Genomic DNA, 16297 nt, shown 5'->3' with positions numbered 1-16297 from the left:
TACTTCGGTATACAATTAGCTGAAGGAATAAATTACAAATAGGGATACTAGGTTCGTATCTAAATTCTAATAAGTATTAATAATTAAATTCAATACTAAAAGTAAAATATTAATAGTATATTACCTATAAACGGACGGATAAATAGAAATAATTAACCAAATTGTAGAATAATATTTGAAGAACTATATTAACTCTGAATAAAGCAATTAAGTAAAATTATTACTTATAGCGCAATTAATATATAATATTTCCCCTATAGAGACTACAAAGGTTTCACCTTTTTCTATAAATTATAAGTATAAATTAAAATTCTTAGAAGGATTAAATACGAATATTCCTAAAGCTTCGATTAAAGTTGGAAAATTATATATATTATATAAAAAATTTAAAGAAGAACTAGAATACGTCCGGTAAAAAATAAGCTAGTACTTTAATTTTAAAAAGTTTAAGGGACTTTATTTTAAAAAAGGGGATGAAATCCTTTTATTAATTAGGAACCTTAGAATAAAAAGACCTAGCAAAAAATTTAATAACTAACGGGTAGGCCTATTTAAAATCAAAAAGAAAATTTCTAATATAGTATATTAATTAAATATTCCTAATACTATAAAACTAAAATTATATTTATTCTATATTATACCACTAGAATTAGTACTTAAGAACGTACGAATTAATATATATATTAGTATTAAGGACGAGGAAGAAAAATAAAATATAGAATAAATTTTAAATTTAAAAATAGAGAAAAGGGAATTATAATACTTTATTAAATAGGAAGGATTTAATCCCGAAAATAATATATAGAAACCTATTAAAAATTTAAATTACCCTAAGAAACTAGAGGAATTCTACCAAAGGAACCCGGATCGGCCCGGGGCAAAGGATTATTTAATTAAAAGGTAAAGTAAATTACGAAATTTAAGGACGTTTAATCTATAAGCGTAAGGGTCGAAGAAATAATAATTATAGTAAGCTACTCTTCGTTAAATAAAAGTTTAAATTCTCGCTTAATAGCCCTATCCTCTTTATTTTATACTTCTAATTCTATTAACGCTAGTAATAATATTTCCCTACCCTCTTTAACTAACCGATCCTTCTTCTATTTCAAACGGGCTAATCGAAGTTTCTTCTCTTTAAACTCGAAAAACTTCTCCTAAAGTTCGAAAGACTTTTTATTAACCTCTCAAATTAAGGCTTTAATATTTTAAAATATATATTAGTATTCGGTAAAAGTATATACAATTATCGAATTAATTACTAAACGTATTAAAATACTAAGAGAACTTATATTCCGTATTATAATTTACCTCTATATAAAGACGCGCGACCCGAATATACTCCCCATATTTCGCTTCGCTAAGAAGCTTTTTATAAATAAACTTTCGGTTAGAATAATATTAATAAAGTATTACTATAAATTTAAAGCATTCAATAGAAATTAATAATATACGCTAATAAATCGTTGAATTGAATACGGGTTTAGAAATACAATTAAATATTTTAATAAAGGATGAAGAAGGGAAAAAAGCTTACTATATCTAAATTAAGGGTAAGGGAGCTATAGAGAATAAGAATAGATAGATACTTCCAGGAAATTAGTAAAGCCGTTGAGGACGTCGGTTAGGGAAGGGAGGTATTATATTACGAATTTAAGTAATTATACGGGCCAACTAGGCTATTAGGACATAATAGCCCTACTTATAATAAAATAGTATAATTTTAAATTAGGGTAGGAAATAGGGGAGTACCGGAAAGGCGCTTACTAGGATAGGCGCTTACAGTAAATAGTACTTACAATAAGCAATATTTATAGTAAGTAATATTTACGGTAAATAGCGTTTACAATAAGTAGAATACTATTGTGAATATACGCTTAAAATTAAAGCCTTAGGACGAAGTATAGAATATAAAGGGACAATTAGAGAACTCAAATTATTAGATAATTCAATAGTAATTAATTAATCTTTATTACCGAGACTAGTATTACGTACGCATACTTATTATAAACCTTTTAGCTTCACTAAACAGTACTAATAGTTCTTTACCTTCAATTATCCTACTTAGGCAGATTAGACTGCCGTTCGTCACAGGTTAAGGTTAGGGTCGAATATTTATATAATATTAGTTCCCTCTTTTTTAAAGCTTGCTTCGAACCGGCGAAGTTCGTAATACTTAGCGTCTAAGGATTTAATATTATTAATTCCCTCTTCTTTATAGCTCGCCTAAAACCTATTGAACTTCTTATAATAGTATTATCAGTACTTAAGAATCTTATAGTTTCTTAGAATACCGGACGTAGAAGGTAATAACCTAATTCTTAACTCTATTAATAAAGAAGTATTCCTACAATTCCTAAATATTATTAGAAGTAGTCTATCCTTCCTATTTAATTTAATAAAGTACTTTATTCTAAACTTATAAGGAATTTACAACTTTCTCTATCTTATAATTTTCTACTTCTACTAGGGCTGTCTTATATAAAACCTAATTAAGGTCGGAGGCTACCTAACTACTAACGCAATATAATTCTAGGAGGGAAACGTAAAAGGAATTATAAATTCTCTATACTTTTAGTAAGGCTAATCGGATAATAGTAAGGGAAATAACCTCAAAAATTTAAAGAAACTATAGAATTTCTTATTAAACTTCTTAGAAGGGCGCTTCGTTTTAATATATTTATTATTTAATATAACTAATTATCCCACCTTATAAATTAATACCTCCATTCGTTTTTTATCCGCCTACTCCTTTATCCTTTAACGGGCGCGGTCGAATTACTTACAGGCGTATTCATAGACTTAAATTATTTAATAGGAATAAAAACAATTCTTAAAATTATAAGAAACGCTATTAAAGGGGTTATATAAAGTAGGGTAATATCTGTAATTAGCGTAAAATAAAAAGAGGCCGGTCAATAACGAAATAGTATTATTATATACAAATTTGATAGTAGTTAACAAATCTTCCTAATTACTTATTTTATAATTAACGAAGGTATATAAATATATTTTAAGAATCTAATTGAGCCGCTCAATCTAATTATTAATTTAGGGATAGAATACTATATTTATACGGCTTTTAATATTAATAAATTTTAAAAAGTCTTTCCAAAGGTAAGTAGTAAATTAAAAATCGCAATTAAAAATAATATCTAATAGTACCCCGTATAATTACTAATATAAGTAGGTAAAAATCTTAATAAAATCTTCTATTTTCTTTTCTCCTATTTTAAAAGGGATAAAGTAGGCTATTTTAGTAAAAGGGTCTACTATAACCCAAATAGAATTATAACTATTAGAAAATAGTAAATCTATAATAAAATCTATTATAATTAATTATTAAGGGGTATAATAAAATTATATAAGCTAAAGTAAATTATAAAGGGAGTATCGAAGGGGCTTATTTTATTAATATTCGTAATAGCCTTTAACGTATTCCCTAACTAACTCCTCTATCTTCGGCTACTAAAAATTCTTTATAATAAGCTCTATAGTTTTATTTATTCCTATATAACTAATAACTTTAGTATCGTATTCTAAATTAATAATATTATACTAGAAGCCTGCAGGGACCTAGAGACGGTTCTTATAATACAATAGGTCGTCTAATTTCTTAATATCCTTATTATTATCTTCCTTATTAAATTAGTCTATATATACTGGGTTATTAGTTTTAATTTCTTTAAATTATCAAATAAATTCGTTATTCTATCAAAGGGTTAAAAGACTACAAAGCCGTTTCTTTAATAGGAGAAAACTACCTCCCAAACTTTCTTCTAAATAAAAAAAGTATTTTTCTTATAGGACCGATATAATCGGTTAGTTCTTACCTCCCCCCTTCTTAGGTTTAAAACTTTTTTAATAAGAAAGAGTGTTTACTTTAGCATTAAAATACCCTAACTAATAATCAATAATAAACTAGAAGTTAGCAAACTATATTATTTAATAAATTTACTAACGGTTAAGAATTTTAGTGTACGTAAAATAAATTAGATTTTAATAGTTAGAAAAAACTTTAATTTAGTATTTAGCTCCTTCGAAGTAGATCTTCCATCGTTTAAAGCTATCAATAATAATATAAAACTCCTTATTGTAAATTTTATAATTCATTTTAGCCGGGAATATTTTCTAAGAGTAAAAAATAACGGAATAGATTTTACTATTTTCTTTCTTTTAGGAGAGTACTATTCCAATTCCGAAGTTTAATGTATCGGTTTCTATAATTATAAATTGAATTAAATTAAAATAAATTAAAATTGATATTATAACGAAGGTTCGTTTAAAGTTATTAAACGCGTAAATTATTTTGTCCGTCTATTTCTAATATTTCCGATTTAGAGAATTACCTTTAGAAATAATTTAAATTAGTATTGAAAATCCCTTAATAAACCTTCTATAAAAGTTAATAAAGCTTAAAAAGGATTAAAATTCTTTTAGGGTTTTAGGGAGCTCCTAAGCTAAAATTACTTTTACTTTATTATCGACTATACTAATACCGTTAAATAAAATAATATAGCCTAGAAATTCAATTTCCTATACTCCTTATTTATATTTCTATAGGGCGACAGTAAGGTAGTTCTCTATAAACTATTTAAGGACTTCTAAAACGAAGCGATTATATTCTTTTTCTATATTTATATATATTAGAATATTATTAAAATAAATAAAAATACTAGTATCGATAAAGTTTATAAAGAAGTTATTTATTATAATTTAGAACGGTAAAAGTATATTAATTAAATTTATAAATATAATTATATATTCGAAGAGTCTATATTTATATTAAAATACTATTTTCTATTCATATTTTTTCGCTATTCTTACTAGGAAGAACACTAATTTAAGGTCGATTTTAATATAAAATTTAACCGTTCTAAAAGTATATTAAAACTCTATAATAAGGGGTATAGGGTATTAAATAGGGACTATTATTCAATTGAATATTTAATAGTTAACGACCGGCCTAAGGGGATCGTTAGGGTCTTTTTTATTAACAAATATAAGTAAAGTACTATATAAAGCAATAGATTTCTTAATTCGCCCTAATTTTAATATTTTATCGAACTAAAATTTACAGGCATTAAACTTTCGGCTACTTATTATAAAGATAAAGCCCTAAAGAGGGGTCTAATTATTGATAATATTAATTTTATAGTCCTAGGGTTAATAATTTAGTATTCTTATAGCGGCTTCTTCGCTTATAATAGGGAGAAACTCCTAGAATTTCTCAAGGACGGCTATAGCAATAATATTAATTTTAATTTAAATATTAGCAATAATATAGGTAGGTAGTAACCCAAGGATAATTAAATTAGTATAATTTTACTAATAGTATTTTAAGGAGAATTTAATTCCTTAAATCTTATTGAAGAAATAAACGGGTTTGTACTATTATAGTTATTAATAGGGTAGAATAATATTATACTTATTATCTATCGAAGAGAGTTCGAAATTAAAATAGGTATAATAGTCTTCCTAATATCTTAAAACGATTACTTCTATATAGTATTAATTACCTATACTATTAATTACTATATTAAATTCTATAAGGGTACGGATATTAATATATTTAATTAAGGGAAGCTTCTAAATATAAGTTTAATAGAAGAATATAATTAGGATGGAGCTTCCTAAGTTTAGACGAATGCAAATAGGGTATTCTTTATTGTTATATAGTAAAGTTATTCGAATAATAGGTTTAAGATTTAAATATAGTTTAAAGTATAATTTCTTTTATAACTACTATTAATCGTTATTATGATTAAAATTTAACCTCTTTAGAGTATAAACAATAGGGTTAACCGAGCTAGTACTAAAGTAAGGCTGGGGTAATCCATATAGTACTTTATAGCAGCCGTTCAAAAATCCGAATTAGAATCTTAATTTATATTTATAATTTATATAATTCCAATAATAGCGGCTATTTTAATTTTCTTAAATTAGGCCTCTTCGTTAAAGGCTTCAATTTCCTCTTCTTTATAATTATTATTCTTACATTTAATTAAAATAGCGGCCATTTTCGCTTATTATTCCTTTAGTTAAAGTAAATCTTTATTATTATTATTCTTCTTCGTAAAATACTCTAAGGTATAATAACTATTGTAATTATATTGTTAGTTAGGGGTATAGTCCTACTTATACTAATTAATATCTATTTAATCAATACCTTTTAGCGTATTATATATTATAGCCTATTTCTTATCCTTAATTAAATAATTGAATCGTTTTAAAGATTAATTTTAATTGGAAGGAGAACGTGTATCCTTATAGAATTAGCCCGACTTCAAATACTCCGTCCTTAAAATAGGCGCGTCTTTTCCTATATACCCCGAGTTTTAAAATATATTTTCGTAAATTCGATCTACTTTTTATATAGCGCTAAAGAATTCGTTATCGGAATTTGGAACCCGGCTACAACTTTAATATATTATTTTAACAATCTTCGAAAGTAGGTTACAATAAATATAATTACAAAAGACTATCCTTAACTAATATATAGTTTCGTTAAAATCGAAGAGTATTGTAATATAGTAAATAATATCTTCTTTATACTTAAATTCCATTATTTTCTTTATATTTTAGTATTATTTTAATACGTTAGTAAAATATATCTAAATAGCTTTAATATACTTATCCTAAAAATCGGTAAAATTAATGTATTTAATTGTTCGGACCCTCTACTAGTACTAAAGCTAGGTATTATCTTTAAAGTATAATCCTATCTAGTTAATATAATGAATATCGGGGGTAAAGTTAGTATAATAAACGTTAATATAGGTTTCGATTTAATACTACTAAGTATAGAACTTTAATAAATCCTTTCTATTATAGAAAATAAGTTTATTAAACTAAAGGAGCGCTATATTAATAGTAATTATACTTCCTAAACTATTAAGGAATTCGATAGCGTATTCCCTTCTTAAATTATTAGAAAGCCTTATAAAGTAAGTATAATAAGGGGGTTCTAGAGGGCCCCTTCCTCCTCTTCAGCCAAACCTAATAATAATTCCGAAGGGAGAAGGTTAAATAGCTTTGTATTAGGCGGTAAATTCGCAAAATTATCTTCTAATTTATATACAAAAGATCGCTTTATTTCCTAAGGAATAATTAATTATAATCTAATTAAGAGGTAAGGCCCGGCTAGAATTTAATAGGAAATGTATAGTAGCGTATTATTCGAAAATATAAATAATTAAAGTAACGGATATTATATTAGGAGTTGGTTAATTTATACGCTTGAAGGTATTCTAGATAACTTTTTAAATACTTTATTAGAAGGTAGCAAATTAGGTAATTTATTCCTCGAGCCCCTTAATTTAGTCCGGGTCAATTAATTTATTAAAAATATCGTTAATTTAAACTTCCTTAATATTAGCCTAAGTATCTATATAATTAAGGATAAACTACTAGCGGAGGGTTCGATTATTAAAAATTCCTAAAGCCTTCTATTATTATTAAATAGCTTCCTAAAGGTTACGAATAACCTATTCGTATTTTTTATCCTACTAACTATATTAGATTATAACTCCCTAAACTTCGTTAGTAAACCGGCTAACAATTTACTAAATTTATTATTCAAACCGGGTAATAGAGGTTTAAGAGACCTCTATACTATTTTTAAAAATATTAGTAATAATAATATATTATTCGCTTAGGGTATTATATTATCCTTTAAGGGCGGTAAAATCTTTAGTACATTCCGTACCTACTACGAAAGCGATTTTGCGTACTTAATTATAAGCGAATATAAATTAATTGTAGAGGGTAATAAGTTATTAAGGGGGATTAGTAACTTAAATAGCGCTCCGAAGGAACGTTTCGCTGGTTCCCTCTATAATAATATTAAATTATTCGGGTTAGTAGAAAGTTAGGGCTAGAGCTTCAATAGAAGGTATAAAAATATTTTAAAGGGAAGCTATAATAGGTAAAGAATTAGATAGTAATATTAATTTAAAAGGGAAGTAGTTTATTTATAATAAGGGTAATATTTTAAGTTTAAAATAGTAGTTTAATTTAATTAATAAATTACTTTAATCTCGAAGGCCTTATTAATCCTTTTAAGCCCTTTCCGTTTAATTAAGCTTAATAATTTTCTTATACTAAAATCTTCCTCCTTCTAATTAGTACGTATATTGTGACGAACGGCAGTCTGATCTGCCTAAGTGAGATAGTTGAAGGTATAAAGACTATTAGTGCTGTTCGGTAAAGTTAAAAGGTTTATAATAAGTATATATACGTAATATTAGTCTCGGTAATAATAATTTATTGTATTAATTATTATCGAACTATCTAATAATCTGAATTCTCTAGGTAGTCTCTTTATACCTACTCGTCCTATTATAAAATATTTGTCTTCGGTTGTTTATATAGTTATAAACCCTATAATTTGTATTAATAGTTTACTCTAGTATTATAGCTTACTATAAGCCCTAGTTTACCCGTAAGTATTAGTTTACTATAAGTACTAGTTTACTAGTAAGTTACTTATATAGGTAAGCTACCTATTACGCTCTTTTAGGCTATTCCCTAGTTTATAGATTATATTAGCTATTTACGGGCGGGGCTATCGCGTCCTAAAGGTTTGGGCGGCCCTTATATCGTTTAAATTCGTAATATAATACCTCCTCTCCTTAGCTAACGTCCTTAATAATTTTACTAATTATTCGTATTCCTTTTTTACTCTTTATCTCTATATTATTCCCTTTATTGCTTGGGTATAGTAAATCCTTCTTTACTTATTACTATATTTAACCCTATTATTAAGCGTTTAATTACGTTATTTATTTGATAATAGTAATTATTATTTACTATTGAATCTTTTAGTTTTATAATTATACTTTACTAATATTATTCCAACCGTAAACTTATTTATAAAAAGCTTCTAGGACGAGAGAAGTATAGTAAGTACATTTATAGTACTCGTCCTTGTAAGGGTTAGGATAATAATATAGAGTGTGAATATCCGAACTCCTAATTATTAGTTGTTTTTATTAACGCTCCTTTAGTAGTACGAATAGTTATAGAGAATAAAAAATTAAAATAGGAGTAGGTAGTATTTATAAAAGCAATATAAGATTATACGCCTTATTTGGCCGAAGTTTAGCGGTAGTAGGAGGAATTAGTTATAAAGGCCCGTAAAGTAATTTAGATTATAGAAACTAAATTAAATATTTAGAATAAAGAAGATAGGGCTATTAGGAGGGAGCCTAAACTTCTATTTACAATACTATTATTAGAAGCTTCTATTTCTATTGTACCTATAGATTAATTATCTTTAAATAATTCGGCCTTCCCTACTTTTTAATTAGGTAATCCTCTATCTTTAATCGATTCGAATTCCTCTAACGAAATTCCTTTAGCTTTTTAAAATAATTTAAATTCTTAACGGGTTCCTAAATATTATTTTCGGGACCGAACCCTTCCTACTTAATAAAGTATTTTGATTCTCCTTTCTCTATTCTTAAATCAAAAATTTGTTCTATATTCTATTCTTTTTCCTCGTCCTTAATATTAATTTGCATATTAACTCATACATTTTTAAATATTAATTCTAATAATACAATATAAAATAAATATAATTTTAGTCTTATAGTATTAGAAATATTTAATTAATATACTATATTAAAAATCTTCTTCTTAATTTTGAAAGGTCCTACTCGTCGATCGTTAAATTTCTTATTAAATCGTTTAATCTTAAAATTCTTAATTTATAAAAGGATTTTATCCCCCTCCTTAAAATAAAGTCCCTTAAACTTTTTGAAATTAAAATACCGGCTTATTTTTTATCGAACGAATTCTAATTCTTCCTTAAGTTTCTTATATAATATATATAATTTTCCAGCTTTAACTAAAGCCCTAGGGACATTCGTATTTAATCCTTCCAAGAATTTTAATTTATACCTATAGTTTACAAAGAAAGGTAAAACCTTTATAATCTTTATAGAGGAAATATTATATATTAATTGTATTATTAATAGTAATTCTACCTAATTGCTTTACTCGAAGTTAATATAGTTCTTTAAATATTATTCTACAATTTGGTTAATCCTTTCTATTTATTTATTTATTTATAGGTAATATACTATTAATATCTTACTTTTAGTACCGAATTTGGTTATTGATATTTATTGAAATTTAAATACGAATTTAGTATCCCTATTTATAATTTATTCCTTCGGCTAATTATATACTAATATAACGTTCTAATAAATTATATTTACAAATTATTCTACTAACTATATTTCTTTATATAGTAAAAAGTAATTCTATTTAATTAGCCTATCTATTATTACTAGGATATTATTATAAATAACTTTCATTATAATATTTATAGACGGTAGAAATTTAGTAATAAAATTTATAATTACCAAGCTCTATAGCCTTTCTATAACTTTTAAGGGTTTAAGGAATTTATATAGCTTATATTTTATAACCTTAGTTTTACTATAATATTTATAGGCTTATAATATTTAAGCTACTTCGGTTTTTATTCTTAGAAAATTATAATATTATTATATCCGTATTATAATTTTAATAATACTTATATATTCTTCTATTTTAAATATATATATCCTTATAATAAACGTTTTATATTATTCGGGCTAAATGTAGGCCTTATTATAATACTATAGTTTATTACTCTAGAGGACGATCCCTTCTTTTATACTATCCTCCTATTTCTATCGCTCTTCCAAAATTATAATAGCAGTTTAATAATTATAGTCCTATAATTTAACCCGGTAAATAATATAGTATTCTACCTATTTCTATAAAGGGTGAAGAAATATTTTATTTAATTATTTTTAAGATTATAATATAAAAGCTTCTATTATATTTTCTATATAATTTGTCCGACAATTTAAAGTATTTGCCCGAGCATTCTTTAAACCCTTTTTATAATTAATTTTAAAATTAAATTCTAATAAGAATTAGGCCTAATATATTTAATAATTATTAAATACTTTTATAGTTATAAAATACTGAAGATTATTATAGTTAATATAAATTTGTACTTTATATGTAATTCTACTAAAGTATAGCTTCTATTTTTAAAATACTTTAATAATAATTAAGAATCCTTTATTATAAATAGGATAATTATAATAGGGTCCTTCCAACTTTTTAGAAAAGAAAATTATAGAGTATAATTTCCTATACTTATTGTATTATCCTAATTGTCCTTTAATAGCATAGTCCAATATATCGGTTTTAATTTTAAAAAGTTTATTCAAATTAGGAAATTTTAATATAGGGTCTACGGTAATTATATTATAAATAATTTTAAAAGCTTTTTCTTCCTCCTTTCCTTATATAAAAATAACCTCCTTCCTAGTAAATTCGTATAATAAATTAACAATCTTCCTATAGTCCCGTATGAGTATATAGTAAAAATTAATAAACCCTAAAAATCCGTAGACTTTAATTGCATTCTTAGGTATAAGCCAATTCCGTATAACTTTTATTTTATTTAGTTCTATTCTAATTTCGTTCTCTAAAATTAAATATTTAAAAAATACGGTTTCCCTTACATAGAATTCGCTTTTCTCTATATTAATAGAGAATTTATATTCGTATAGTATATTTAATACTTTTTTTATATATTTTTTATACTCTATAAAAATCTTAAAATAAATAAGGATATTATTTAAATAGTAAAAAGTGAATTTATTGAAGTAGGGTCGAATTATATAATTAATAACGGATTAGAATATTGTAAGTATATTAATTAACCCGAAGGGTATAATAAAATATTTGTAATATCCGTAGGGTATATAAAATACTATCTTCTATTTATTTCCTTCCTTAATTCGAATATAGGTATAGGCAATAGGTAAATTAAAGCGTATAAAGTATTATACTCCTCTTAATTAATTTTAAATATATAAAATTAAGGGTAGGGGATAATTATTTCTTATAATCTTTTAATTTAATTACTTATAATTAATATAAAGGCGTAGCTTTCTATCCTTCTTCAGTACGAAGAAAATAGGGTACCCTACTAGTAATATAAATTCCCAAATATATCTTTATTTTAAATTTTCGTCTAAATATTTCCTCAATTCTATATTCTACTTTTTATTAGTATAGTATACTTTAAAGAATTTAAATTTAACTCCTTTCTTAAATTTAAATTAATAATCCTATAATCCTTATAGTAGTAGTCTTTTAAAATACTTATTAATAAAAGTTTAATATCTTTAATATTCTATTAGAATTACAATCTTCGGCTTCTCTATTTATTAATTCTAATAATAATTAAATTTATATTAAACGTTAACTATTAATACTTCTATTAACGTTATTAACCCTTCTTTTATAACTTTATTACTTTTATCAATAGTATAAATTATAATTTTTTATACTATTTACGGTAGGGCTATAGGAATAGCGCTTTTATAGTTCGCTTTCTTCTATACTCCAATTTTCCTATTAGTAATTAAGTACGTCCTAGGACGTAAGTAGCTACCTTCCTTCTAATTAATATTTAAAATATATATAATATATTATAGGTACCCTAGGATTATATTTTTAAATAGCCCTATTTTAATAATATTGAAATTAATTTCGACTGTCTTACTTTCTACTATAATAGAGAGTAGTAATATTTCTTATTTTATAATTTATATCTCGAAAGGTCCTTTTACTATAAAAGGAACCTTTTTCCTTTTTTTAAGGAATTTTTAATTAAGTAACGAACTTTAGTAAAATAAAGTTTAATTAAATTCTAGAATTTACTAATATAAAAGCCTAATAATCCTTCTAATAGGCTATAATTTTAAATTACTAATCCTCTTTCCCTTCTTCTATAGCAGCGACCTCTATAAATATTATAGGGTTTCGGATCTTATCTTTCTAATAGTTATATTATTAAATAATCTATTTTATATAGGGATTTAATTTTTACTAAGCCTTTTTGAAGGCCTTAAGCCGTTTCCTAATTCCTAGTAATAATTACTATAAGCGTCCTCTTCTTTAAATTTAAATTCGTTTAACGAATTATATTCCTATAATTATATTATATATACGGCTTCTTCTTTATTTTTATATTTAATTATTTTAATACTATGAAGGTAATTATTAAATTCCCTCTCAATATTTTAGGCCTTCTACTTTATATAAATAAAATAATTAAATATTAGGTACTATTATTACTAGGGATTTACTTCTCCTTATTTTAAATAGGTATAAATATTATAGAAGCGTATAACGAATCTCCTAAATACTAATTAATCGTTTACCTATATAAAGGACCGTAAATTAAATATAAATTATTTATTTATAATAAGGGTAATTTCTAAGTTATTTTAATTAAAGGTACGCGTAATTAGCTTAAATTATTTTTATTGGTCGAACTTTCGAATAGGTTAGAAACGGTTATTCCACTTTTTCCTATAGTATTTATAATAATTATTAGTAATACATTAGAATTATAATATCCGGTAGTAAATATAATAAAGGGGGTATATTTGGGCCGTATTCTTTTTATTTAACTAATATATTCCTAAAATTTCTAAGAGTCCTTCCTAAATAATTTAGGGCTCCCTTTTAATAATAATTATACGCTTCTTCTAAGAATTATTTCATAATTTGTACTTCCTACTTTTATTTAAATAGAATTATAATAATTCTATCTAATATCCTTCGGCGAAGTAATTAAAATAATTATATTAATATAGATTAATAAATTTGTACGTATTAGGTTCCTTAATTATAATTATTAAAAGTGGAATTAAGGGTAGAGTAGTATTTATTACGTATATAGCTATAAAGAAAATCCGATCGGTATTAGGAAAGTAATTAATTTCTTCCTATATTAAGGCTTAGTATATTTATATTTAGGGTATATTAGTATTCTACACCTCCTCCTTAGGGTTTTCCTTATTAAATCCTTCCTATTTATATTTATTATTAGCCTCCTATTATACTTCTTAATTGAAGTTTATAATTCTATTTATAGCATTTTCTAAATTATTTTAACCGTATTCGGCGTTAGTAATTTTAATTACCTTAACTCCTTCTACTACAACAATTTCTATTTTCTTCTAATTTAATTATTTAAGTATATAATAATTTTTTTTTATATACTTAATTTTACTATAATTAAAATATTTAACCTTTAAAAGGTTTTATTTACTTTAATTAATTTAGGCCGTATTAATTTCTATAATTTTAGTATAAATAGTTCCGGAAAAGTAGGTTCCTTATATCCTTTTCTTTTTAGTATTAGAATTAGATTTAAAAGGAACGAAGATAATTACTTTTCCTTTCTTCTCCTATTCCCACTAGAATAATCAATTATTAATATAAATAATTTTATCGATATAAACGTTAATAGTCTCAAAATAATCCTCTTTATAGAGTTTATCCTTAATTCTTTCTTTAAAACTATTATAAAATAGCTATATTAGCCTATTATTATTAATATTACTACGGAAAGTATTTTATTTAAAAAGTATAGCGTAAGTTAAAGTAAATTTAATTTATTAAAAATAAATTAAGCGTTCCTAAACCCTACGAATTTTATCCTTTTTTCTAAAGATTTAGAAGAGGGTTTAAGTAAATTCTTTATAAAAACCTAAAAGTTTCTTAGTAAAATCCGAAGTTTAATCTCCATTCTTATAGTAGTCTTTAAAAATAAGTTCGTACTAAGTAAAAACTTTATTTATAAATTAAGTACCCGTATAAATTACTTTCTTAAATTTAAAGGTAAACTGATTTTTATAAAAGTAGAGGTAAGTATATATTTAAATTAAGAATCCTATTAAGGCAGCCTATTAATTATTAAATTCTTTAAGTACAGATAATTTAATTTTGGTCTATTAATAAAGGTAATTCCTTCTCCTACCTTTACTTCGGGGGTACCGGATTTAACTTTGAATTAAATTTTAAATTAGAAAATACATTCCTATATAGTTTTAAACTACTATTGGAAGGTAACAAAATTTAAGGGTTTACCTAAAGTATTATCGTTATTATTTCCGGCGGTAGATATAATAAAGCGAAGAGATACCTTTAATTACTATTTAAGATAGGCTAAAGGGAGTAATTAATATATAACGAACAGTAATTTAATTTACTTAAATAAAATAATTAAAAATATAAAAACTATTAATACTATTTAGTAAAGTTAAAAGGTTTATAATAAATATATATACGTAATATTAGTCTCGGTAATAATAATCTATTATATTAACTATTATCAAATTATTTAATAATTTAAATTCTCTAGTAGTCTCTTTATACCTACTTATCCTACTATAAAATATCTATCTTTAATTATTTATATAATTATAAACCTCGTAATTTATATTAATAGTTTATTTTAGTATTATAGTTTACTATAAACCTTAATTCACCCGTAAATATTAGTTTATTATAAGCACTAGTTTACTAGTAAGCTACTTATATAAGTAAATTACCTACTACGCCCTTCTAGGCTATTCCCTAGTTTGTAGGTTATACTGGCTATCTATAGGCGGGGCTATCGCGTCCCGAGGGTCTAGGCGACCCTTGTATCGCTTAAGTTCGTAATATATATAAATCCTATTTACCTAATTCTATTATAAAGCTATAAAGTATTTATTTAGTAATAAATATTATTATACGTCCCTACGGATCTTTCTAAATACCTTCTTCTAATCTCCTATCCTTCTATACTAAGGATATTAATAGCGCTAACTTAATTAATTATAAAGCGTTACTATAGCGATAAGGGTTCGTTCCCCGGTCTCGTTTAATCTTAACCAGTATAGAGAAGTTAGAGGACTAACTTAATCGCTAATCGTAGCTTTAGCTAATCTTATAAAGGGATTCCGGGTATATTATACCGTCGGTTGAATAATCTATCCGATTGGGTCGTAGTATTATATTATTGCCTAAGGCACCTAAGGCTGAAAACGTATCGTGAGGCTGAGGTTACGTAATGCGGCTCTGCCGCTGATCTGCAGGGTTAGGGTTGGGGTCGAATGTCCGTATGACAACTGCCAAGTTATATTCACCTCCCCTGCCCCCAACCTCCATGTCCCTATCCCTGGCACTCATGCAGTCCATGTATCTGTTGCACATGATGTTCCTGCCCCCAAAACAACACCGCACCTGCATTCTCTTCCCGCCATCGTTGTGCTCCTGCCGCAGCCCACTGCTGCTCTAGCATCTGCTGTCTATAGCCCTGACTCTGATTATGGCTACCGTACTGCATCCCGTGAGTTGGTGGGCAAGCCATGTCAACATCCACATCAAAATCCAACTCATAGTGTTGATACATGTACTCCGAGTCTGTAGAGGTAGTAGAGGTATG

The 16297-nt window shown here is 25.4% G+C and overlaps 1 protein-coding gene across 1 annotated transcript; it reads right to left on the bottom strand.

Annotated features, from left to right (window-relative positions):
* Nucleotides 1-11321: 11321 nt before the first annotated feature.
* On the bottom strand, nt 11322-11651 carry NEUTE1DRAFT_32966 (uncharacterized protein; the record flags this gene model as incomplete). Its single annotated transcript, XM_009856632.1, has 1 exon — nt 11322-11651. A coding segment is annotated over one exon (330 nt), but the record flags the coding sequence as incomplete, so codon positions are not given.
* Nucleotides 11652-16297: the final 4646 nt, after the last annotated feature.

Source organism: Neurospora tetrasperma (genome assembly GCF_000213175.1).
Source record: "Neurospora tetrasperma FGSC 2508 unplaced genomic scaffold NEUTE1scaffold_81, whole genome shotgun sequence".
Lineage (NCBI taxonomy): Eukaryota > Fungi > Ascomycota > Sordariomycetes > Sordariales > Sordariaceae > Neurospora > Neurospora tetrasperma.
This window is presented reverse-complemented; position numbering and strand designations above follow the sequence as displayed.